At 42.0% G+C, this 26894-nt stretch overlaps 2 protein-coding genes and 1 long non-coding RNA gene across 5 annotated transcripts in view; 1 reads left to right on the top strand and 2 right to left on the bottom strand.

Annotated features, from left to right (window-relative positions):
- Positions 1-26894, bottom strand: part of LOC127535570 (uncharacterized) — a 97284-nt gene that overhangs the window by 14680 nt on the left and 55710 nt on the right. The window lies entirely within an intron of this gene.
- Positions 1-26894, top strand: part of LOC127535530 (zinc finger protein OZF-like) — a 104773-nt gene that overhangs the window by 48473 nt on the left and 29406 nt on the right. The window lies entirely within an intron of this gene.
- Positions 1990-25939, bottom strand: LOC127535523 (zinc finger protein ZFP2-like). The gene is made up of 2 exons (XM_051953784.1): positions 25596-25939; positions 1990-7987 (listed from the first exon to the last, which is right to left on the bottom strand). The coding sequence occupies exons 1-2, from the start codon at positions 25798-25800 to the stop codon at positions 6018-6020; spliced, it is 2175 nt and encodes a 724-aa protein (XP_051809744.1). The 5' UTR covers positions 25801-25939; the 3' UTR covers positions 1990-6017.

The raw sequence follows: 26894 nt of genomic DNA, 5'->3' as shown, positions 1-26894 counted from the left end.
TTGAACTTTTCAATCTTTCGCCACATTTCAGGCTTCAAACATAAAGATATAAAATTTTTATTTTTTGTCAAGAATCAACAACAATTGGGACACAATCGTGAAGTGGAACGAAATTTATTGGATATTTTAAACTTTTTTAACAAATAAAAACCTGAAAAGTGGGGCGTGCAATATTATTGGGCCCCTTTACTTTCAGTGCAGCAAACTCACTCCAGAAGTTCAGTGAGGATCTCTGAATGATCCAATGTTGTCCTAAATGACTGATGATGATAAATAGAATCCACCTGTGTGTAATCAAGTCTCCGTATAAATGCACCTGCTCTGTGATAGTCTCAGGGTTCTGTTTAAAGTGCAGAGAGCATCATGAAGACCAAGGAACACACCAGGCAGGTCCCAGATACTGTTGTGGAGAAGTTTAAAGCCGGATTTGGATACAAAAAGATTTCCCAAGCTTTAAACATCTCAAGGAGCACTGTGCAAGCAATCATACTGAAATGGAAGGAGTATCAGACCACTGCAAATCTACCAAGACCCGGCCGTCCCTCTAAACTTTCACCTGGAACAAGGAGAAGACTGATCAGAGATGCAGCCAAGAGGCCCATGATCACTCTGGATGAACTGCAGAGATCTACAGCTGAGGTGGGAGAGTCTGTCCATAGGACAACAATCAGTCGTACACTGCACAAATCTGGCCTTTATGGAAGAGTGGCAAGAAGAAAGCCATTTCTCAAAGATATCCATAAAAAGTCTGGTTTGAAGTTTGCCACAAGCCACCTGGGAGACACACCAAACATGTGGAAGAAGGTGCTCTGGTCAGATGAAACCAAAATCCAACTTTTTGGCCACAATGCAAAACGATATGTTTGGCGTAAAAGCAACACAGCTCATCACCCTGAACACACCATCCCCACTGTCAGACATGGTGGTGGCAGCCTCATGGTTTGGGCCTGCTTTTCTTCAGCAGGGACAGGGAAGATGGTTCAAATTGATGGGAAGATGAATGGAGCCAAACACAGGAGCATTCTGGAAGAAAACCTGTTGGAGTCTGCAAAAGACCTGAGACTGGGACGGAGATTTATCTTCCAACAGGACAATGATCCAAAACATAAAGCCAAATCTACAATGGAATGGTTCACAAATAAACGTATCCAGGTGTTAGAATGGCCAAGTCAAAGTCCAGACCTGAATCCAATGGAGAATCTGTGGGCAGAGCTGAAGACTGCTGTTCACAAACGCTCTCCATCCAACCTCACTGAGCTCCAGCTGTTTTGCAACGAAGAATGGGCAAGAATTTCAGTCTCTGGATGTGCAAAACTGACAGAGACATACCCCAAGCGACTTGCAGCTGTAATTGCAGCGAAAGGTGGCGCTACAAAGTATTAATGCAAGGGGGCCCAATAATATTGCACGCCCCACTTTTCAGGTTTTTATTTGTTAAAAAAGTTTAAAATATCCAATAAATTTTGTTCCACTTCACGATTGTGTCCCAATTGTTGTTGATTCTTGACAAAAAATTAAACTTTTCTATCTTTATGTTTGAAGCCTGAAATGTGGCGAAAGGTTGAAAAGTTCAAGGGGGCCGAATACTTTCACAAGGCACCGTATATATATATACATATTACATTTATTGCCAGAGTTGTAAATCATAAGAGTAAACTATGAATCTGTTTCAATGTTAGCTTCTACTTTGTATCGTCTGTCTTATCATGCATGTATCAAATTGTGTGTTTTATGTTCCCTGTTCCCTCCCCCTCTTTACAACTCTCTACCTCTTCTGTGTCCTTCTCAACCCGCCCAACCAGCAGCAGATGGTTCCCCCACATAAAGAGCCGGGTTCTGCTCAAGGTTTTTTTCCCTGTTAAAAGGGTGTTTTTCCTTGCCACTGTTGCCTTTGGGCTGCTCTGGGGGTCAGGCATATGGGTTCTGTAAAGCGTCTTGAGACAATTTCACTGTAATTGGCACTATATAAATAAAATTGAATTGAATTGGTTATGTTTTTGATATAAGATAAGACATTCCTTTATTACTCCCCGTGTCCGGGGAAATGTCCCATGTTACAGCAGCACACATCATACAGTACAGCAACAACAGCAACAATAAACAACAGTATAATGATAATCATAATAACAATCACAATATGTTCATGAGTGTCGGATGGGAAAGGTGGCTTATGGAATGATGTGAAGTACGAGAGAACTGTGCATATTATGTGGTAAGGGATTGTGTGAAACTGTCCATTTTTGTGTAAACATCATCCAGTGATGCTGATGTTATAAAGTCTTACAGCAGATGGAATGAATGACTTGCAATAGCGCTCCTTCTTGCAGGTTAAGTGTCTCAGTCTGCTGCTGAAAAAGCTACTTAGAGACTCCACAGTGTCATGCAGTGGGTGAGAGGGGTTGTCCCTGATGGATGTGAGCTTTGCCAACATCCTCCTCTCACCCACCTCCTCTATGGAGTCCAGGGAACAGTCCAGCACAGAACCGGCCCTCCTCTCCAGTCTGTTCAGTCTCTTTCTGTCCCTTTCAGAGCTCCCTGCTCCCCAGCAGACCACTGCATAGAAAACAGCAGACGCTACCACAGAGTCATAGAATGTCCAGAGCAGAGTCCTGCACACTCCAAAGGACCTCAGTCTCCTCAGCAGGTGGAGACGACTTTGGTCCTTCTTGTACAGGACCTCTGCGTTGTGTGACCAGTCCAGTTTGTTGTTGAGGTGAACACCCAGGTATTTGTATGAGTCCACTATCTCAATGTCCAAACCCTGGATGTTCACCGGTGCAGGCTGAGGTGTCCTCCTCCTGTGGTAGTCGATGGTCATCTCTTTCGTCTTACTGGCGTTGAGCTGCAGATGGTTTCGCTCACACCAGTCAACAAAGTCAGAGATGACTGTCCTGTTCTCCATCTCATCCCCATCAGACACACACCCAACAATGGCTGTATCATCAGAGAATTTCTGGAGGAGACAGCTCCCAGGGTTGTAGTGGAAGTCCGATGTGTACAGGATGAAGAGAAAGGGAGAGAGCACTGTCCCCTGTGGGCCCCCATGCTGCTGACCACTACATCAGAAACACAGTCCTGAAGCCTCACGTACTGTGGTCTGTTGGTGAGGTAGTCGATGGTCCAAGCAGCCAGGTGACAGTCTACTCCCACTCTCTCAAGCTTCACCCTGAGCAGAGAAGGCTGGATTGTGTTGAAAGCACTGGAGAAGTCAAAGAACATGACCCTCACAGTGCTGCCAGTGTCCTCCAGGTGAGTCAGCGATCTGTGCAGCAGGTAGATGACTGCGTCATCCACTCCAATGTTCGGTTGGTAAGCGAACTGCAGTGGGTCCAGATTAGGGCTCACCAGGGGGCGGAGGTTCCTGAGGATGATCCTCTCCATCGTCTTCATCAGATGAGAAGTGAGGGCCACAGATCTGAAGTGGTTTGGCTCCCTGGGGTTCCTGGTCTTTGAGACAGGAACCAGACAGGAAGTCTTCCACAACACAGGAACCCTCTCCAGACTCAGGCTCAGTTTGAAGATGCGGAGCAGCACCTGACAGAGCTGGTCTGCACAGTCTCTGAGGAGTCTGGAGCCGATTCCATCGGTACCTGCGGCTTTCCCGGGGCCTCATTTATAAAACATTGCGTAGGATCCATACTAAAGTTTGTGTCCGCTGAAAATCTGAAAAGGGCGTATGCCCTTCACCCCTGATTTATAAAACTGTGTGTAAGCACAGCTGCATGCAATTTCTTGATAAATCACACACCAGCTGGAAGATTGCACAGGTGGATCCACCTCACATTCCGCCCACAACACACCCACATTTTACCATGAATGGTCAATGCAAAGTAACTCATGAATGTATCTGTATATAAATAAGCTGCTGATCCACGGCATTTCACACAGCGCCCCCTGCAGTCTTTTCACTGCTGTGCGTCAGGATGAATGAATCATGTGTTGACCCAGGCCACCCTGACACTTAATTTGTTATGATCATGTCCGATGTACAAATAATTTGTACACTGATTGAATGTACATTTTTTCGGTTCACAGACAAATTCATCTTCACTCGGAGCCCTTACAGCAACATGAGTGCAGTCAGTTACTCCGATTACATTTGGGAAACCGGACATTGCTGCAAATTGCCGTTTAATGTTGGCCTGTTCACCCACAGTGTAAGGAAACCTGATGTACTGACTGGTCATGTTTATAATGTCATCCTAAACAGCTGGTATTATTGCGCTGAGGGATGGTTGTGATATCCAGACCTAAAGGACATCATTTAACTGAATATCAGACCCAGATAGGATTTAGACAACAAATGTAACCTCATATATTCTTCATATAAAACACATACCTGTCGATCACTTAACGCTGGAAGGAGCCGGTGTCACCAGAAACCCCCGAGTCGTCAGCTCCTGTGTCTGTACCGGGATGACGTGGTTTGGGTGGGGGGGTCGGTCTAAGACGGCCCAGTTCAGCACATAGATCCAAGAGCACTGCTCTAGGGAATCTGAATCGGCTTATTAGCCAGTCATCATCGTCATGGGCAAATCCCCATGATCCCTAAAATCTCTCTCCATTCTTAACGTGATCTTCCAGCGATGCCAGCTCATCCATTGTGCCACATTACACACGGCTGTGACCCGCTATTTATCCGCTTGATCAGCGATTGGACTGATTGTCACAGGCCTTTTCCAAATTAGTAATCAATCAGTGTCACTCACCGCTCTATATGAAGATGGAAGTTTGATATATGAACATAGTTCTGCAAATACAGTCGTAGGCCGAATGGCGCACTATATGAACATCTACAACAATGAGGGTTTATGATTATCCGGCTCTACAAGTCTAATATGTGATAACAATAAAGGTTTGAGATCAATCTGGTTTCAATTCACCACTTCACCCTCCTGCACTGCCGTTCCCTCTGTCTCCAAAATGTGCTTAAGCAAGCATCAAAGTTGGCGCACCGGTGCGCACATTCTCACGCCAAGTTTGTTTTTAGAAATCACAACGTACACAACGTACCCAACGTACGCCACTTTCTACGCAAAGGTTGTGATTTACGCCATTTTCTAGCACTGTTTTGTGCGTAAAGAAGCATCAAGAATCAAGGTTGGCGCACCGTGCGCACATTCTCACGTCAAGTTTGTTTTTATAAATCACAAACTTTGCGTAGAAAGTGGCGTACGCCACTTTCTAGCCCTGTTTTGTGCGTACGCAAGCTTTATAAATGAGGCCCCAGGTCTTGATCTTTTTTAGCTCACTTCTCACCTGATGAGCTGTTATGGAGAGGCTGGGGGTGGAGGAGGATGACAGGAGAGGGGGTGATGGTGGTGGTGGTGGGGGGTTGAGACACGGAGAGGTGGTGGGGCTGTATGTGGTGTCCAGAGGTTTTATCTGATTCAGAGATATTCTTGCTGGGGATCTTCAATGTTACATTCATTACTAAACAACTTGTAAATGTACGTCTGTTTAAATACATTCAAAACATTTCATGAAGCAGTCATGGAGCTGTACATGTTTTATTACAACTTCATTTCATGTCCAGATCTCCTCTGCTGCAGTGACACACTCTGTTGTGTCCTACTGTCACAATGTCTCTGTATCTCGTTTCCTCCTTTTACTTGGAAGACGGCAGAACTCAAGCTGAGTGGATTCCAGCAGTATGTTCACACCTGAACAGCCATGTTCTCTCAGCAGGATGTGAAAATGTTCCAAACAGCTTCACAATATCTCCAATCACTGCTCTGCTGATGAAGGATGTCATGATAGCAGAAATGAAGCAGTCTGTACCAATACCATATCCATCCAGACATTCAGTTTGGTTCTTCTGCCTGCTCCACCACCACCACAGTCCAGACTCCATCTGGTCTGATCATCAAGGATTGCTTACATACTTCCTCACAATTGTTGTTGAAGCACAGACTAAAGGTGCTTTAAATCTAAAACATCTACTTTTAACCTGTACCATTTCTTACATGTTGTTTCAAGCTTAGTTCTGACATTATGCTTCCACAGATGTTTCAGGATCACGACTTCTCAGCTGTGTGGATTCTCATGTGGGCTTTTAATCGATAACTACGGTTGAAGCTTTTTCCACAGGTTCCACAAGAATATGGCTTCTCACCTGTGTGACGTCTCATGTGATCAGTCAAATTGGTCCGTTGAATGAAGCTTTTTCCACAGGTTCCACAAGAATATGGCTTCTCACCTGTATGACGTCTCATGTGGTAAGTCAAAGTGCCCCGTTGACTGAAGCTTTTTCCACAGGTTCCACAAGAAAATGGCTTCTCACCTGTGTGACGTCTTAAGTGGACAGTCAAAGAGCGCCGGTGTCTGAAGCTTTTTCCACATGTGCCACAAGAATATGGCTTTTCCATTTTGTGAACTACCATGTGCTTATTATGTGCTGATGAATCAGAAAATCTTTTTCCACAAGTGTTACAAACATACGGTTTCTCACCTGTGTGAAGTCTCATGTGGGCAGTCAAATTGTTCCGTCGACTAAAGCTTTTTCCACAGGTTCCACAAGAATATGGCTTCTCACCTGTGTGACATCTCATGTGGTCAGTCAAATGGGAATGATGACTAAAGCCTTTTCCACATGTGCCACAAGAAAACGGCTTCTCACCTGTGTGACATCTCATGTGGTAAGTCAAAGAGGTCCGTTGACCGAAGCTTTTTCCACAAGTTCCACAAGAATATGGCTTTCCCATTTTGTGAACTGCCATGTGCTTATTATGTGCTGATGAACCAGAAAATCTTTTTCCACAGGTGTTACAAACATACGGCTTCTCACCTGTGTGACATCTCATGTGGCCAGTCAAATGGGACCGTTGACTGAAGCTTTTCCCACAGGTTTCACAAGAATATGGCTTCTCACCTGTGTGACATCTCATGTGGGCAGTCAAATGGGCCTGTCGACTAAAGCTTTTTTCACAGGTTCCACACGAATATGGCTTCTCACCTGTGTGACATCTCATGTGGGCAGTCAAATTGGTCCGTTGACTGAAGCTTTTCCCACAGGTTTCACAAGAATATGGCTTCTCACCTGTGTGGGTTCTGTGATGTTTGATTAATTTTGATTTATACCTAAAAGCTTTTCCACAGACCTCACATGTTGCAGATTTTCTTGCCTTGTCATTATCACACTGTCTCTCTGACAACGGAGCATTGTCTACATCATTAGTGTGACTGCTGTTACTCTGATGTCTCGGTTTCTGCTTGATACATCTAGTTGATGCTGAGTCTACATCCTTGCATCCTTCCTGATCCGGGCTCTCAGCTACACAAGAGATGTGAAACAGGAGCTGGTCACTGTTTGGTTTTGGTTCACTGTGGTCACTTTCCTCATCAGCAGGAATCACCTCAAAGGTATCAGTCTCCTGTTTCAATCCAATTAACTCTTCCTCCTGACTGGAGCAGAGTTCATCCTGTTCCACTTTAATTTGTGGTAACCCTGGGTTTAATTGGTCCAGACTGGTGCACGATTCTTCTTGTTCCATTTTAATTTGAGAAATCTCTGGGTTTGATTGGTCCAGACTGGTGCACAATTCTTCCTGTTCCATTTTAATTTGAGAAATCTCTGGGTTTGATTGGTCCAGACTGGTGCACAATTCTTCCCGTTCCATTTTAATTTGAGAAATCTCGGGGTTTGATTGGTCCAGACTGGTGCACAATTCTTCCTGTTCCATTTTAATTTGAGAAATCTCTGGGTTCGATTGGTCCAGACTGGTGCACAATTCTTCCTGTTCCATTTTAATTTGAGAAATCTCGGGGTTTGATTGGTCCAGACTGGTGCACAATTCTTCCTGTTCCATTTTCATTTGAGAAATCTCGGGGTTTGATTGGTCCCAACTGGTGCAGAGTTCCTCCTGCTGATCTTTAATCCGTAGAGGCTCTCGGTCCTCATGGTCCACCATGGAGTTTCTCTCCTGGTCATGGGGCTGATGGTCAACAACAGTCTTCTCATTTTCACAGACATACGACTGTGGGAGCTCTGGAGGGACAAAGACACAAAAGATAATGGTTACTACTGTGATGATGAGAGAACAAACATCTGTCACTTTGTCCAGGACTGGCTGTCTCCAACAAAATCAGCTCAAGAGTCGAATGTTTGATGCAAAAAGAATATGATGGTTTATAATAGAAGTCTCGGAGCCATGACACAGCAGCAGGAATGATAGAAGCATCTCCAAATGACTGAACATTTCTGTGAACATGTTGTTCCACAGTGGATACAGGATCACAAAGATTCTAATGGTAAACAGCACTGGGTACTTTTCTACACACCACACAGACAGGTTTGATGGGGATCCAGTAAAATCTGTCTGAATAAAGCTGCTGTCCTCTTCAGCCTTCAAACCTGTCAGGACATTTGGATTTTAATGTTATTCTTATTTTACTTCTGGTTACTGTACTGTTGATTTGACTCATCAGTGAAACCCAACATGTTAATAGTGGAATGCAGTTGAACACATTACTTCTACACTCTCTGTACGTGCGCTTTCTTTAGATCATGAATGATCTCTATACATGGAATTATGTCTCTGGACTGACATGATTGAATGACTGATTCCTCTGTCAGAGTTTTATTATTAAACTGTTTGATAACACAATGCAATTGCTGTCAGTGTGGAATAGTTCAGATAAACACTTCCAGCACCTCTGAACAGGAAACTTTGGTTCTTGCTTCCAGGGTCAATCAACACAACAATCGCAATTTTAAACTCCACAAACATCAACTAACAGACACCATTAGGGCTGCACGATATACGATATATAAAAAAAATATCGTTTTTGCAATAATGGTAAATGCGATATATCCATATCGCAAAGTTGCGCGATAATTTTATGATTATTTCGATGTATAAATCATGCTTTTTGCATGCATAGACGTTTACTTGTGACCAATTGAGCGCGGCCTTTAACCCCCCTCCCCCCACCCTGAATAGCACTTTTGCTACCAGCGCCACAACACAACATGGCAGGACATGAGAAAGACGACTGTAACAAACAACTTGTGCCTAAAAAACAGCACACCTCCAAAATTTGGGAGTACTACGGCTTTAGGAGACAGGACGAGTCACAGACGCAAGAACTTTGCAAGTCATGCCGAAAAATTGTGGCTATGTCACGAGGAAACACTACAAATCTGCACAGTCACCTCGAACACAAGCACAAGGAACTGTATGCCGTTTTCTTACAATCTAAAACACCATGAGCTACTCCCATGAAGGCAGACAAACGAAGGGCAAGCGCACAGACAACAATTGGTGAAAGTTTTTCTTCTGTTACGCCATATCAAAAAACTTCCAAGCGCCACCAGGGTTTAACTGCGACCATTACATGTTATATCGTAAAATGCACACTCTCCATTAATGTCGCGTGCAAAGAAGGTTTTTTGGATATGCTGAAAGAATTCGACCGCAGATGCCAAGTGCCATCACAGAACTATTTACCAAGTCGCCATTCCACAGATGTAGGAGGCATGCTTGGGGTCTGTAAAAGCAGAGCTTAATAATGTGGATTTCTTTGCAAGCACCACAGATTTATGGTCCAGTCGTACTACTGAGCCCTACATCAGTTTTACTGTTCACTTTCTCACAAATGACTTTGAACTGAAAACACGCTGCTTAGAAGTCTCCTACTTTCCGGACCCCCACACCGGTGAAAATATAGCGGCCGCCCTGTGGGATGTGTTGACGAACTGGGGGTTGCAAGAAGAGAAACAAGTGGCTATCACATCGGACAACGGCACTAATATCCAATATCGCAATATATATCAATATCACAGTTCTTGCCACCCATATCGCAGATCGCACATATTTCCAATATCGTGTAGCCCAAGACACCATATTATGAGCCCATCCTCTCTTCCTCACAATGTGTCTCAGTTCACCGTTAACTATTCTCCTGAACACTTCATGATGTTCTACATGTGTAGCGGAGTTAATGATTCCACTTGTCATCTCATATTACAGATTTGGTTCCCACGGTGACCACCGGATATGGCGTGGACGCACAACGTCCGGGCCCCTGCAGACTTGGGGTGTGTTCCATAGTGTTCCCCCACATTGCGGTCTCAGTCTGCTGTCTCCGGTTGCTGTGGTAAGATGACCAATTTAAGCTCCGCTAGCAAAATGCTAATTAAGTTGAACCTCCGTGCTGAATAAATTGTTTTGTGTTTCTAGAATTATCTGGAGGTTACCACGTGCACGACTGTGAGAGTAATATCACTGTGTTTTACCAGGTACAAATTTAATTCATTCATTCATGTTTTTTTCATATTAGCACGTGCGGTCTCAGTCTGCTGTGTCCGGTTGTCGTGCATTATCTGGAGGTTACCACATGTGTGACTGTGAGAGTAATATCAGTGTGTTTTACCAGCTCCTGCAAATAAACGTCGGATTTGATGCCAAAAGGGAAGATGCTCCGTGTCTGATTACCTACACAATGCAAGAGAGAGTACATAACCACTACAATGGTACCGTGACCCCGTCTACTACCTGGGATTCCATCGTTTCATCATGGGAGTGTTGCAATTCTCTGTCTATCAAAGCCAGCGGCCCGACACAGTCTGAGTCGCCTCCGTGGATTGCAGTCGGCAAAAGGACATCTCTGGTGTTTTATTTCCGGCGGAAAATTTTACAAAATAAAATATAGTTAAAAAAAGAAAGACTGAACATCTTTAACGGTGAAAAATTTAGGTAAATGACGTTTATTAAGCGACTGTGAGATTACAGGGTAAGAATATGTAACTATTCTCTAGAATAGGTAACTGTACATTTGGTACAGTCTATATTTTACTAGAAATTACGTTCTGTCTTTAGGACGTTTTGTTCTTTTATTGTTTTGAATTTGTGTTTCTTAGTAACAATGGATGAGTTAAACTTGAGTAGTTTTGATAGAGGTCGGAAATTGTGGGTCGTCTGCCGAGTCATATGTGTCTCTCTGCTGGCAGTACAGTCATTGTGGAGCCAAGTGAGTCTCGAACAGTGTCTAGGACAGTTATGGTGGGATGGACAGTAACACCATTGTGGGGCGATGGTTGGGTCCCAGTGAGAGTCATTAACCCCTCCCATAAACCAGAGACTCTCAGATACAACTGCAAGATCACTGACGTGTCTCCCTGTGTCACCCTAGAAGACTTTGACATCGATTATCTGTATGAAAATGACAAAACTGACAATGTGAAATGCAATGTGACATAAGACTGCTGATCAGAGTGACACCGGTAGCGAGAAAAGTTTGACTGTTGACTCTGAATGCCATCTACACAGACCTACCAGTTCAGCCCTGTGTGACTTCGGACTGCAGGACATTGACTCAAGTGAGCTTTCTCCATTCTGGAAAACAAAATTAGTTGATTTGGTGGCCAAGAATGAATCCATCTTCTTCCGCCAGTCTTGACTGTGGAAAGGCCAAAGACTTTGTTCACTGGATCTGGCTGAGTGACAGCAGACCACTCAGGGTGCCCTATCAATGGCTGTCCCCTTCCCACTATGAGAAGTTATGTTTTGCTCTGAATGAAATGGAGGAGCGGGACATCATAAGGAAGTCTTCAGTGTGTCACCACTAGTACTGGTTTGGAAGAAAAATGGAGATCTGCGTCTTTGCACTAATTTTCATTGGCTGAATGCATGCACAATTAAGGATGTGCATCCCCTACCTCACCAGGCCAATGCATTGACTGCTCTCGGAGGAAATGCATTCTTTTTGACCATGGACTTGACCTCCGGTTACTACAATGTCGAGGTCCATGAAGAAGACAAAAAGTTCACTGCATTCACCTCTCCTTTCGGGCTGTATGAATACAACAGGCTTCCACAGGGTCTCTGAAACAGCCCAGCTACATTCATGCAGATGATGATGGGCATCTTTGAAGATCAGAACTTCCTTAGCCTCCTTTGTTACCTTGATGGCATTCTTGTCTTTGCTCCAAATGAACAGGTGGCTTTGCAAAGGCTGGAGATTGTGTTTGAGAGGCTAAAGGCCTCAAGCTTGCTCCCAAAAAGTGCCACTTCATGCGATCATCTGTGAAGTTCTTGGGGCACATTGTAACCAAGGATGGCATCTCCACCGACCCAGAGAAAATGAGAGCTACAGTGGACATCAGTGAGAATGACTTGATGGTCGATAACACCAGCGTTCCCTCTCCCTCCAAGATAAGATCGTTTCTTGTAGGGATGCACCGATGCCGATATTGGTATCGGGTATCGATCCGATACCAGGCATGAGTACTCATACTTGTACTCATAAAATGGCCAACGATACCACGACACCGATACACTTGACTGCAAGGCGGGCAGCGACGAGTCACGTCAGCAGTGTGGAACTATTTTCAGGTGAATGAGAGCGACAAAAACAAAGCAGAATGCAAATCATGTCCAGCAAAAGTGTCCAGAGGAGGAACAAAATCTACCACTTACAACACAAGCAACTTGATTAAACATTTGAAATCCTAGCACGAGGCAGAATATAAGGAGTTAATTCCCGACACCAACAAGAGACAACCAACTTTGCAGCAGACGCTGGCTAAGCAGGAGAAAATATCCAGAGACAACCCACGTGCGGTCAAAATCACAGATGCCCTTGCCGAGTATACTTCCCTGGATGACCAGCCACTGTCCGTGGTCAAAAATTTGGGATTCCGGCGTCTTCTCTGCATACTGGAGCCGAGGTATGAGATTCCTAGCCATACCCATATCACAGACACAGTGCTATCGAAGCTGCACGACTTCGTGAAAAAACACATCCACAACCTATTGCATGATGTTAAAACTTTAAGCTTCACCACGGACATTTGGAGCAGCAGCGTCAGCTCAGTGTCTCTCATCAGCCTGACTGCACAGTCGATTGATGATTATTTTAAGCTGCAGAAGGCCATACTGCATGCAAAACAATTCAGAGGTTCGCACACCAGCCAAGCCATTGTAGATGAGTTTGATGTTATGCTTCAGACGTGGGCCATTAATAAAAGTGCAGTTCATGTTGTGCTACGAGATAACGCGAAGAACATGGTGAAAGCCATGCGTGATGTGGAGCTTCCGATCCTCCCATGTGTCGCACACACATTGCAGCTGGCTGCAAAGGAGGGGCTGCTGGCTCAGAGAAATGTAGCCGATGCAGTGGGAGTGGGATGAAAAATTGTTGGACATTTTAAACACCCCGCTTTAGCTTACTCCCAACTGGAGGACATACAAGTGTAACTCAACCAGCTCGTTAAAAGACTCCAACAGGATGTTCCGACCCACTGGAACAGCACTTATTACATGTTTCAGTCTTTCATTCGGAATATTTGGGTCAGACTACGACCTTCCTGACAACTTCATTGTCACCGCTCCCCAGTGGTCACTTTTTGAGAAAATTTTGTCTGTGCTTTCTCTGTTTGAGGAACTAACCCGAAAAATGAGCTCACGTGATGCACTTGCATCTGATGTCATTCCTGCTGTGACCGTGCTTATGAGACTTCTGACCAATGAAACGGACGAGGACCATGGCATTAAAACCATGAAGGAGACTTTGGCTGCAGCCGTCAAGAGGCACCTCGGTGACGGGGAAACAAACCCAATGTACTGCATCGGGACTCTTCTCAATCCAAGGTAAAGTGTGTGTCTGTCTGCCTGCATGTCTTTGTGTGTCCCTTTTAACCAGATAAAATATTACTGCTTTTTTAGGTACAAAGATCGCTTTTTCTCAAACACTGACACTGCTACAGAGGCCAAGGAGATGCTGATGCTGCGCAGGATGTCCACAGGAGAGGCAGACAAGCAGGAGGATCTTGGAGAGCCACCTGTCAGAAAGCTTCGTAAGGTGCAAGCCAGCAGCAGTCTGGACAGTTTGATGAGATAGCAGGTGAGCGGGAATCAACATCACCGGGTCTTGTACCAGTGGAAGCTGCCATTCAGTTAGAGACATATCTCGGAGAGACCAGAACTGCTCGAGAGGAAAACCCTCTACAATACTGGGGGGCTCACAGAGTGCGATTTCCAATTCTGGCTCAAATGTCAAAGAGATACCCGTCAGCCCCATGCAGCAGTGTGGACAGTGAACGTCTGTTCAGCTCAGTGCCCCACATTGTTGATGAAAAACGCAACAGACTCACAGCTGAAAATGCAGAGAAGCTTCTTTTGATCAAAAAGAACCTGCCCCTCACTTACACAAAGTAAGTTTAATCATCACAGACAGATGCTGTGATGACATGTTGATCGCTTGAGATACTCAGCCAGTTTTATGTTGGTTCTTGAATGAATATTTTGAGTAAATGTTGAAGTTAAATATGTGGCAAAGCTGTTAAAACCACAGAAGCAGAAAGCGACAATTTTACACTCAGGTCTTTTGGTGATGTGTGACAGTGGAATGTTTAAAACACTTTTGTTAAATGCCAGCACTCAGTATGTGACAATGTTTTACTGGAATCTTACAATATGTGTGGCAGTGTAATGTTTATAAAAGCACTAATGTTGAATGTCAGTATATGACAATTTTGTTAAATTTTGTTTGTACTGCAGTGAAACTTGTGACAGTCACCCATGTACAAGAAAATCAAATAACAGACGATATCTGTGGAAAAATTAAAAAAAATAATCAAAATAACTATGTGTAATGGCGTAAGTACTCGGTATCGTGAGTACTCAAATGCAAGTACCCGTACACTACTCGTTTTGGAAAACAGTGGTATCGGTGCATCCCTAGTTTCTTGGTGTGGTTGGATTTTACCAGCAATTCTTTGAGGAATACTCATACATTAGTAGGCCCCTGTTTGCCCTGACGTCTGCCGTGAAGAGACCATGACACGCTAAAGGAAAAAGATGTTCATCTGTGACCAGAAAGTGCACTTCTGCTGACTGGACAACTGAATGTAGTGAAGCTTTTGTAAAGTTGAAACGGACTCTGTTGGATAACGCCACTCCAGATCACCCTGACTTCAGCAAGCCATTTTTGCTGTCCGTTGATGCCTCCTCCTTTGGCCTTGGTGCTGTGTTGTCTCAGCTAGCAGAGGTTGATGATGTTGCTCAACCAATAGCGTTTGCCAGCAAGTCTCTTAACTTTGCACAGTCTCGCCATCCAGCCCACAGACTGGAGTTTTAGGTGCTTAAATGGGCTGTTTGTGATAAATGCAGTCACTGGTTGAGAGCTCACTCTTTCATTGTGTGGACTGACAACAATCCACTGACCTACATCATCAGTAAGCCCAAACTCGATGCCTGTGAACAAAGATAGGTTGCGAAGCTTGCCCCTTTTGACTTTGACATCAAGTACATTCCAGACCCTAAGGATGTAGTCGCGGATGCTCTCAGTCATGAGCCTTTTGCGCATCCAAGCATGCTCCATCATCTCACAAATGTCCCTTATGGTGCGCTCATGGAGGCAGCGAACGCTCTGGACTCTGTGTGCAGGATGTTTTTCACCATTCCTGTGATCCTCAAGCAATGCTACAGACGCATCATCAAGCAACTGTGGCGTCCAAAAATGTTGGGTCACAGGCTGTGGATTCGTGCATCTCGCAGCAGATGGTGTCTGCAGTTCTGGTTCGGTCTTTCGACCAAGAGCACCTGCTACCCCAAGTCTTCCTCCTGTCTCAGCTTGTTAAACCCATCCAACCTTCTGAGCTGTCTGAGGTTCGTCCCATGCCGAGGGATAAATTGATGGCAATGCAGCGTGTTGATCTGTGTTTGAGCCATGTGCTTCAGTTTGTGGAGCGTCGGAGGCGCCCGTCTAGACGTGAACGTACACATGAACCAGCTGATGCTTTGCGCATCGTAAGGCATTGGGAAAAGCTCACAGTCAGATCAGGTGTGCTACAAAGGACGCCGTTACAGGGAGAAAGATGTACCGGTATGTTGTGCTCTTTGCACTGAAAGAGAGCGTTCTGTACGGGGTACATGATGAGGCGGGGCATCAAGGCCAGAGACGGACGCTGTACCTGAGTAGGTGCTTTACCTAGTGCACTTTACTCAGGATTCAGCAAAATCTCACTGTCGAGACTGCAGCTAGTTCAGAACGCTGCTGCTCACCTTTTAACAGGATCACGGAAATTCAATCGTGTAACTCCCATCCTCCAATCCCTCTACTGGCTCCCCATGCACCTCCATATTGATTTTAAAATTCTTTAAACTCCTAGGCTGCCTGTTGACTTGATGTTTGGGTCAGTTCTTCTAGATGACCGCATGGTGGACTATGATGCGTCATTCTAATTCTTCAGGAATGGTCATTGACTGGAACGCTTGATATCGGTAATGTGAACAGTACTGTATTGTTTTCTTTATCTTCCTCCATGCATTCTTGTATGTAGTTGATACCTGATATAGTGTTCCATGATGCTCTCACAGCGCATATCTGTTTTTTTTTGTTTTCTTTATTTTTTTATTTTTGCTGTTCTTATGGTGATTTTGTTTTCATTGGGATGTGCAAGTGGAGATCAGTAGGGGGGAGTGTAGGAGTTAATGATTCCATTTGCCATCTCAAATTACATATTTGGTTCCCATGGTGACCACCGGAAATGGTGTGGACGCACACGTCCGGGCCCCTGCACACTTTTTATTTATCTTTTAACACAAAGAGGTTATACAGGGTGTTAACTGAGAATGGCATAGAGAATAACACAAAATGGAAACAACAACTTATTCATATTACAGTGCAAACACAAAGAGTCATATAAAGGGAGAATTACAACCATATGGTAACAGATCATATTCGTCCATATTGTGAGCAGAAGAGGATGAAATTCACTAATAATTAATAACATAAACAAATTTATATTAAATCAGGGAATTTTAAGTATTTAATACACAAGTCTGATATTTTTATGTCTTTGCTGTTTGATGATGATGTTATTGTATTAAAGTATTGTTTACGTTCATTTTCAAAGTATTTTCCATTTGTTTTTTTCTTTGCCCATTTTGTTTTGTGAATATGAAATTCACCCAGCATGATGATAAACTAACAAAAGGGAAAGATCGTGAGTTATGGAGGGATTTTCAAACTAAAAGAGGATGTGGCTCTCCTGGAGGCTGATCCTGTGTCTGGTTTTGTTCTGGATTAGGTTTTGTAGATGATTCCAGAGGTTTTTACTGTATGAGCATTGATAGAAGAGGTGGATGATGGTTTCTGGTTCTGTTTGGCAAAAGTCAGTTATAGTCTATATTTAATTTAAACCTCTCCGGGTTTTTTTTACGGATATACATTGTGACAGATTCTGTATGATATTTCTTTGACCTTATTGTGAACGAGCAGCTTCTCTCCAACCAGCCAGTTTATTTCCCCGTACAGTGAACTCCAGGAAGAGTTGGCTGCCGGTCGATTGGAGGGTTGAATGAGATTCCTGATGAATTTATTTGAGCAGACTTTGGTTGTTATCTGTGTTATGGATGAATAATTTGGCCTCATTTTTCTGAGTCAGAGGGTGGAACCTTTCAGGAGCTGCAGAATTTCTATTGGTATTGTGTTGGAAATTGTAGTGTATTCTGTTTGTGAGATTGTGAGATGGTATTTGTTAATAAACTGGTTGTACGGTAAGATTTGTCCTTTTTCGTCGATTAACTGATTGATCCATAATAGTCCCTGATCAAAGCAAGATTTGTACAATTCGGTTTTGTTTCTGTGTAAGTTGTGTTGTTACTGTATAAGTTGTGTTGTTTCTGTATAAGTTGTGTTGTTCCTGTATAAGTTGTGTTGTTCCTGTATAAGTTGTGTTGTTTCTGTATAAGTTGTGTTGTTCCTGTATAAGTTGTGTTGTTTCTGTACATGTTGTGTTGTTTCTGTATAAGTTGTGTTGTTCCTGTACATGTTGTGTTGTTTCTGTACAAGTTGTGTTGTTTCTGTACAAGTTGTGTTGTTCCTGTACATGTTGTGTTGTTTCTGTACAAGTTGTGTTGTTCCTGTACATGTTGTGTTGTTCCTGTATAAGTTGTGTTGTTTCTGTACAAGTTGTGTTGTTCCTGTACATGTTGTGTTGTTCCTGTACATGTTGTGTTGTTCCTGTATAAGTTGTGTTGTTCCTGTATAAGTTGTGTTGTTCCTGTACATGTTGTGTTGTTTCTGTATAAGTTGTGTTGTTCCTGTATAAGTTGTGTTGTTCCTGTATAAGTTGTGTTGTTCCTGTACATGTTGTGTTGTTTCTGTATAAGTTGTGTTGTTCCTGTATAAGTTGTGTTGTTCCTGTACATGTTGTGTTGTTTCTGTACAAGTTGTGTTGTTCCTGTACATGTTGTGTTGTTTCTGTATAAGTTGTGTTGTTCCTGTATAAGTTGTGTTGTTCCTGTACATGTTGTGTTGTTTCTGTATAAGTTGTGTTGTTCCTGTATAAGTTGTGTTGTTCCTGTATAAGTTGTGTTGTTCCTGTATCAGTTGTGTTGTTCCTGTATCAGTTGTGTTGTTCCTGTATGAGTTGTGTTGTTCCTGTATAAGTTGTGTTGTTCCTGTATAAGTTGTGTTGTTTCTGTACATGTTGTGTTGTTCCTGTATAAGTTGTGTTGTTCCTGTACATGTTGTGTTGTTCCTGTACATGTTGTGTTGTTTCTGTACATGTTGTGTTGTTCCTGTACATGTTGTGTTGTTCCTGTACATGTTGTGTTGTTCCTGTATAAGTTGTGTTGTTCCTGTATAATTTGTGTTGTTCCTGTATAAGTTGTGTTGTTCCTGTGTAAGTTGTGTTGTTCCTGTGTAAGTTGTGTTGTTCCTGTGTAAGTTGTGTTGTTCCTGTATAAGTTGTGTTGTTTCTGTATAAGTTGTGTTGTTCCTGTATAAGTTGTGTTGTTCCTGTACATGTTGTGTTGTTCCTGTACATGTTGTGTTGTTTCTGTATAAGTTGTGTTGTTTCTGTATAAGTTGTGTTGTTCCTGTATAAGTTGTGTTGTTCCTGTACATGTTGTGTTGTTCCTGTATATGTTGTGTTGTTCCTGTATAAGTTGTGTTGTTCCTGTGTAAGTTGTGTTGTTCCTGTGTAAGTTGTGTTGTTCCTGTGTAAGTTGTGTTGTTCCTGTATAAGTTGTGTTGTTTCTGTATATGTTGTGTTGTTTCTGTATAAGTTGTGTTGTTTCTGTATAAGTTGTGTTGTTTCTGTATATGTTGTGTTGTTTCTGTATGTGTTGTGTTGTTTCTGTGCTGTATAAGTTGTGTTGTTTCTGTATGTGTTGTGTTGTTTCTGTACATGTTGTGTTGTTCCTGTATAAGTTGTGTTGTTTCTGTATAAGTTGTGTTGTTCCTGTATAAGTTGTATTGTTCCTGTATAAGTTGTGTTGTTCCTGTACATGTTGTGTTGTTCCTGTATAAGTTGTGTTGTTCCTGTATAAGTTGTGTTGTTTCTGTATATGTTGTGTTGTTTCTGTATAAGTTGTGTTGTTTCTGTATAAGTTGTGTTGTTTCTGTATATGTTGTGTTGTTTCTGTGCTGTATAAGTTGTGTTGTTTCTGTATAAGTTGTGTTGTTCCTGTATAAGTTGTATTGTTCCTGTATAAGTTGTGTTGTTCCTGTACATGTTGTGTTGTTCCTGTATAAGTTGTGTTGTTCCTGTATAAGTTGTGTTGTTCCTGTACATGTTGTGTTGTTTCTGTACATGTTGTGTTGTTTCTGTGCTGTATAAGTTGTGTTGTTTCTGTATATGTTGTGTTGTTTCTGTATAAGTTGTGTTGTTCCTGTATAAGTTGTGTTGTTCCTGTACATGTTGTGTTGTTCCTGTACATGTTGTGTTGTTTCTGTATAAGTTGTGTTGTTTCTGTATAAGTTGTGTTGTTCCTGTATAAGTTGTGTTGTTCCTGTACATGTTGTGTTGTTCCTGTATAAGTTGTGTTGTTCCTGTGTAAGTTGTGTTGTTCCTGTGTAAGTTGTGTTGTTCCTGTGTAAGTTGTGTTGTTTCTGTATATGTTGTGTTGTTTCTGTATAAGTTGTGTTGTTTCTGTATAAGTTGTGTTGTTTCTGTATATGTTGTGTTGTTTCTGTATGTGTTGTGTTGTTTCTGTGCTGTATAAGTTGTATTGTTCCTGTATAAGTTGTGTTGTTCCTGTATAAGTTGTGTTGTTCCTGTATAAGTTGTGTTGTTCCTGTATAAGTTGTGTTGTTTCTGTACATGTTGTGTTGTTTCTGTATAATTTGTGTTGTTTCTGTACATGTTGTGTTGTTTCTGTACATGTTGTGTTGTTTCTGTATATGTTGTGTTGTTTCTGTATATGTTGTGTTGTTTCTGTATATGTTGTGTTGTTTCTGTACATATTGTGTTGTTTCTGTACATGTTGTGTTGTTTCTGTACATGTTGTGTTGTTTCTGTATATGTTGTGTTGTTTCTGTATAAGTTGTGTTGTTCCTGTATAAGTTGTGTTGTTCCTGTATAAGTTGTGTTGTTCCTGTATAAGTTGTGTTGTTCCTGTATAAGTTGTGTTGTTCCTGTATAAGTTGTGTTGTTTCTGTACGTGTTGTGTTGTTCCTGTATAAGTTGTGTTGTTTCTGTATAAGTTGTGTTGTTCCTGTATAAGTTGTGTTGTTTCTGTACATGTTGTGTTGTTTCTGTATAATTTGTGTTGTTTCTGTATAATTTGTGTTGTTCCTGTATATGTTGTGTTGTTTCTGTATGTGTTGTGTTGTTTCTGTACATGTTGTGTTGTTTCTGTACATGTTGTGTTGTTTCTGTATAATTTGTGTTGTTTCTGTATAAGTTGTGTTGTTTCTGTACATGTTGTGTTGTTTCTGTATGTGTTGTGTTGTTTCTGTACATGTTGTGTTGTTTCTGTATAATTTGTGTTGTTTCTGTACATGTTGTGTTGTTTCTGTATAATTTGTGTTGTTTCTGTATAAGTTGTGTTGTTCCTGTATAAGTTGTGTTGTTCCTGTATAAGTTGTGTTGTTCCTGTATAAGTTGTGTTGTTCCTGTATAAGTTGTGTTGTTCCTGTATAAGTTGTGTTGTTTCTGTACATGTTGTGTTGTTTCTGTATAATTTGTGTTGTTTCTGTACATGTTGTGTTGTTTCTGTACATGTTGTGTTGTTTCTGTATATGTTGTGTTGTTTCTGTATATGTTGTGTTGTTTCTGTATATGTTGTGTTGTTTCTGTACATATTGTGTTGTTTCTGTACATGTTGTGTTGTTTCTGTACATGTTGTGTTGTTTCTGTATATGTTGTGTTGTTTCTGTACATGTTGTGTTGTTTCTGTACATGTTGTGTTGTTTCTGTACATGTTGTGTTGTTTCTGTACATGTTGTGTTGTTTCTGTATATGTTGTGTTGTTTCTGTACATGTTGTGTTGTTTCTGTACATGTTGTGTTGTTTCTGTATATATTGTGTTGTTTCTGTATATGTTGTGTTGTTTCTGTACATGTTGTGTTGTTTCTGTATATGTTGTGTTGTTTCTGTATAAGTTGTGTTGTTCCTGTATAAGTTGTGTTGTTCCTGTACATGTTGTGTTGTTTCTGTACATGTTGTGTTGTTTCTGTACATGTTGTGTTGTTTCTGTACATGTTGTGTTGTTTCTGTACATGTTGTGTTGTTTCTGTATATATTGTGTTGTTTCTGTATATGTTGTGTTGTTTCTGTATATGTTGTGTTGTTTCTGTACATGTTGTGTTGTTTCTGTACATGTTGTGTTGTTTCTGTATAAGTTGTGTTGTTCCTGTATAAGTTGTGTTGTTCCTGTACATGTTGTGTTGTTTCTGTACATGTTGTGTTGTTTCTGTACAAGTTGTGTTGTTTCTGTACATGTTGTGTTGTTTCTGTATATATTGTGTTGTTTCTGTACATGTTGTGTTGTTTCTGTATATGTTGTGTTGTTTCTGTACATATTGTGTTGTTTCTGTACATGTTGTGTTGTTTCTGTATATGTTGTGTTGTTTCTGTACATGTTGTGTTGTTTCTGTATATGTTGTGTTGTTTCTGTACATGTTGTGTTGTTTCTGTACATGTTGTGTTGTTTCTGTACATGTTGTGTTGTTTCTGTACATGTTGTGTTGTTTCTGTGCATGTTGTGTTGTTTCTGTATATGTTGTGTTGTTTCTGTACATGTTGTGTTGTTTCTGTACATGTTGTGTTGTTTCTGTATATGTTGTGTTGTTTCTGTACATGTTGTGTTGTTTCTGTACATGTTGTGTTGTTTCTGTGCTGTATGTGTTGTTTCTGTACATGTTGTGTTGTTTCTGTACATGTTGTGTTGTTTCTGTACATGTTGTGTTGTTTCTGTACATGTTGTGTTGTTTCTGTACATGTTGTGTTGTTTCTGTACATGTTGTGTTGTTTCTGTACATGTTGTGTTGTTTCTGTACATGTTGTGTTGTTTCTGTACATATTGTGTTGTTTCTGTACATGTTGTGTTGTTTCTGTATATATTGTGTTGTTTCTGTACATGTTGTGTTGTTTCTGTACATGTTGTGTTGTTTCTGTACATGTTGTGTTGTTTCTGTACATGTTGTGTTGTTTCTGTACATGTTGTGTTGTTTCTGTACATGTTGTGTTGTTTCTGTACATGTTGTGTTGTTTCTGTACATGTTGTGTTGTTTCTGTACATGTTGTGTTGTTTCTGTATATGTTGTGTTGTTTCTGTATATGTTGTGTTGTTTCTGTATATGTTGTGTTGTTTCTGTATATGTTGTGTTGTTTCTGTACATGTTGTGTTGTTTCTGTACATGTTGTGTTGTTTCTGTACATGTTGTGTTGTTTCTGTACATGTTGTGTTGTTTCTGTGGTGTATATGTTGTGTTGTTTCTGTACATGTTGTGTTGTTTCTGTATATGTTGTGTTGTTTCTGTGGTGTATATGTTGTGTTGTTTCTGTACATGTTGTGTTGTTTCTGTACATGTTGTGTTGTTTCTGTATATGTTGTGTTGTTTCTGTATATGTTGGTTGTTTCTTCATAAATTAAACCCAATGCAGATTGAAGTGAAACAAGTTCTCTGGCTTCATCCTCAGACGGGTTTTCTTTTTCAGTTAAGTTCATCATCTTTGTAACAACATGGAGTTCTTTTTCTCTTGTTGTTTTAGACATTTTTATGTCCAATGCTAAAGAAAATCTTCTTGTTTCGTATTTTATTTTTATTTCCATACAGGCTGGTAATCATTGCTTGTCTCCAGTTCTTCTCAATGAGCTTTTTATTTGGTTTTGAAAGTCATAGTCTGAATTAGTGTTTTGTTTAATTTCCAGTAGTCTGTGTTAATTTGTGGTCTTTTAGACAGGTTTATCCTAATTGAAATTGCTTTATGGTCTGTGAAAATAGTGGGTTTAATCTCTGTTCTCTCTACATTATCAGTTATGCCGGCTGAGAGCAGCCAGAAGTCAGTACGAGGCTGTAAGGATTTATCTTTATTACTCCATGTATACCTTTTATCATCTGGATGTTTATGCCTCCATATGTCAGTTAACTTTAACCTGTTACAGAAGTTATCTAACTCATTCATTGCTCCTTTATTTTTGATCGGGAGTCTATCAGTTCCATCTTTCATAACTGTATTAAAATCCCCACCCCAGATAATCTTAGCTAAAGGAAATGTTGACAACCGTCCATTGATTGCATCTTCTGTAGCCAGAAATAAGTGAACATTTTCTTTTTATTATTGGTTGCATAGATGTTTACCAAAATAAATTGTGAGTGATCTGTGTTTAGTAACAACATAATCCACCGTCCCTTATCATCTGAAAGCTGTTTAATAATTTGGCCTTTCAAGTTTCCTTTTAGGACAGCGCCCCCTGCTGACTTGTTTGTACCAAATGAAAACCAGATGTCTTTCCTCCATTGATTTTTCCAGAATAAACTGTCTGGCTTTTCGGCATGCGTTTCTTGGATGAAGTAAAAATCTGCTGGTTTCCCTGACAAAACAAAAACACCACTTTCCTTTTTAAATCATTTCTAATCCTCCTCGAATTTATGGACAAAACAGAAATAGACATGACTGGACTAAGGACTTAAAAACACAAACAGAACAAACAAACAGAATCTGGATCCTCTCTTAGGTCGAGATAAAAGATAAAGCTGCACCCTCTCAGTGTTAAGCCACAGGGCTAAACCAAAATGTTGCTCTGTGTAGTTAGTAATATCTATTCAGTATTTTAGTAAAGAACCAAGAAAAGCTTTAGTGTATACAGCATTGTGTTTACATGTGTGTCATAGTTTCTATACTTAATGTGATCTTACGTTACGTAGTCACTCTTTGTCAGTCGATGGAGGCGAATGCCCCCCTGAAGCCGGCTCTTTTGCCCTCCTTGCTCCACCTGGGGCCACAGCTTGTTTCGGGCATCCTTCACCTGTTGCGTAAGGTCTTCAAAGACCCTGATCTTGCGCTCCTTGAGCACCGTTGCTGTCCTGGCGTCTCTCCAGACGTGGTCCCGGTGGGCTCTGGATATGAAGAGCACAATGATGTTACGGCTGGACCTCTGCTCCCCGGACCGGGGGCCCAGCCGGTGTGCGACATCCACCCTCAGCTCCAGCTGCTCCTTGATTCCTGGGGAGACCTGTCCAAACAGGTCTGTGATGATCTTCCTGGTGTCTTCACCGGTTGGCCACCCGAAGGTTCCAGCTCCTCCTATATGCCTCCAGCTCGTCGTATTTCTCCCCCAGCTCTGCTTTCTCCTTTTGTAGTGCGGTGACTGCCGCCTCCAAGGTTTGAACTTTTGTTGTGACTTCTTCCAGCTGCTTCTCCATGCCATCCAGAGAATCTTTGACCTCTTTCACAGTATTTTCCACCGAATGAGGGCCTTCAAGCGTTTCCATCTGCAGCCGTTCAATTCGTTCAATTGCAGCAGAAATGAGGGCGTTGGTGACGTGCCCGTCATCGTCCTCCACGCTGGCTAAAGTTTTTCATTCTTTAGATGGCCTGTTAGGTTGGATGGCAGTGCCTGAAGCATCTGTAGTTAAAGTTTTCTTGAGCTCCTCGTCCATTTTTTCCAATTGTTCGTCCATAACTTTTCTCGCATAAGAGTGTATATCCTGAATATTACTCATAATTATCCAAAAACAGAAAATAAAGTCCAAATGAGGCTTGTGTCGCCAAAGTGCGGCGTTCAGGATCACCCACACAGGTGCGTTCGTTTAGCCCAATCAGCACAGCGGCTCCATTTCTTGGTTTTAAACCTCTTTAAAAGTTTCTTTTGGTCTTTCAGTCCTTCTCAGTAAAGTCTTTGCAGCTTATTAAAGCCCTTTCGAGGTAAGGCAAATGTCAGTTTACCGAGTTAGGTGCATTACGGTTTCTCACACAACCGGCATGCTCGCAGCTGGCTCTGGGTCAACATCCAAAGAGTCTGCCGTATCTACTCTTCATATCTGTGCCCTGCAGACTTGGGGTGTGTTCCCCACATTACGGTCTCAGTCTGCTGTGTCCGGTTGCCGTGGTAAGATGACCAGTTTAAGCTCCGCTAGCAAAATGCTAATTAAGTTTAACCTCCGTGCTGAATAAATTGTTTTGTGTTTCTAGCATTATCTGGAGGTTACCACGTGCACGACTGTCAGAGTAATATCAGTGTTTTACCAGCTCCTGCAAATAAACGGCGGATTTGAAGCCAATAGGGAGGATGCTCCCAGTCTGATTATCTACACAATGCAAGAGAGAGGACACAACCACTACACACGCTTCTTCACCTCTTTTCCACACTACAACCACTACACATGCTATAAGTGGAATTCTTCATACTCACCTATGGGCTGTAAGGGGATGTGTGGTTTCCAGATGACATCCAGCAGTCTGCGCTGACGATCGATCTCCTCCTGGTACTGGACGATGGTTTTTTCAAACTCTGTGAATATTTCTCCAGCAGCAGCAGCTAGTCTGTCGCTGATCAACTCTCTCAGATACTCAACTGAACGCATCGTTACTTTCTCGCTCTGATATTTCTCATTCATACTATAATACAGCCGTTTTATAGCTCAGTCCACACAGCAGTGAAGCTAACTCTGCTCATGCTTCTTTGTTTACATCCGCCGGGTGTCACACTGTGAAGTTCCGGCAGAAACACTGACTTACTTTCTTCTTCCTCATTGAATTAGGCGGACTAGACGCATCACTGGCGTATTGCTGCCACCTACTGGATGTTACTCATAGTCCTTAGATCAGGGGTGGGGAACCTTTTTCATAACAAGGGCCATTTCAATTTTTATAAAGTCCTCCAAGGGCCATACTATTATGAACACATAACAAGTGATGAAAAAAGACGAAGAAAGTCTATAACTGCTGTGTTACTAAGCCTCATGATTGCTGCATTTGTGGACTCACCTAATGCGATGGCTGGAACTGTTTTTCTTTAGCGAGGCGTCTGATGTCAGCTGGCAGTGATGATGATGCTCAGTCAGCCTTGAGCGGACGCGAGTCTTTGCAAGAGTCAGTTTTGAAAAGAACTGTTCACAGCGGTACGTTGTCCCAAACAGAGATGCAAACTTCAGGGCGTGTCTCCTCAGGATGGGAAAATCCTCAGTACGGACATACAGTTTGTAAAAGTCCAGCAGAGAGAGGTTGTTGTACTTGGCTTTGAGCTCGTTGTTGTTTTGCAGCTCAATTATTTCCATTTGGAGGTTGTCTGGCACATCAGATGGTTGCACATTAAATGGCGCCTCAAACATGTCGAGTTCCTTTTGTATATTTTTCACATCATGAAACCTCTCATCAAATGCCTGGATGAGTTTCGCACACTCACCAGCATATTCAGTTGTAACATCAGGCTTTTGTTCTTGTAGGGTGGGAAAGTGCACAGTGTTTGCCCCTTCCAGTTGTCCTTGCCCCAGCCTTAACTTCACTTCAAATGATTTCACATTTGAAAGCAGAGAGCTGATGAGCTGACTGGGACCTTGCAGCTTCATGTTTCGCTCTGACAGGTGCTGGCTGATGTCCACCATGAAGGCCAGATCACAGAGGAACTTGCCATCACTGAGCTCCATGACAGGTTTCCCCTTCATCTCCATGAAGCGTCTGACTTCTTCCCGCAGTGTATAAAACCGCATGA

This window comes from Acanthochromis polyacanthus, chromosome 9 (genome assembly GCF_021347895.1).
Source record: "Acanthochromis polyacanthus isolate Apoly-LR-REF ecotype Palm Island chromosome 9, KAUST_Apoly_ChrSc, whole genome shotgun sequence".
Lineage (NCBI taxonomy): Eukaryota > Metazoa > Chordata > Actinopteri > Pomacentridae > Acanthochromis > Acanthochromis polyacanthus.
Note: the sequence above shows the minus strand (reverse complement) of the source record. Positions and strands in the feature narration are given on the sequence as shown.

Excerpts from the sequence above, each read along its gene's own strand:
- LOC127535523 (XM_051953784.1), bottom strand. The coding sequence starts at position 25,800 with ATGAATGAGAAATATCAGAGCGAGAAAGTAACGATGCGTTCAGTTGAG. Across the intron at positions 7,988-25,595 it reads CATCCCCTTACAGCCCATAG|AGCTCCCACAGTCGTATGTC; the intron begins GTGAGTATGAAG and ends TTGTCCCTCCAG.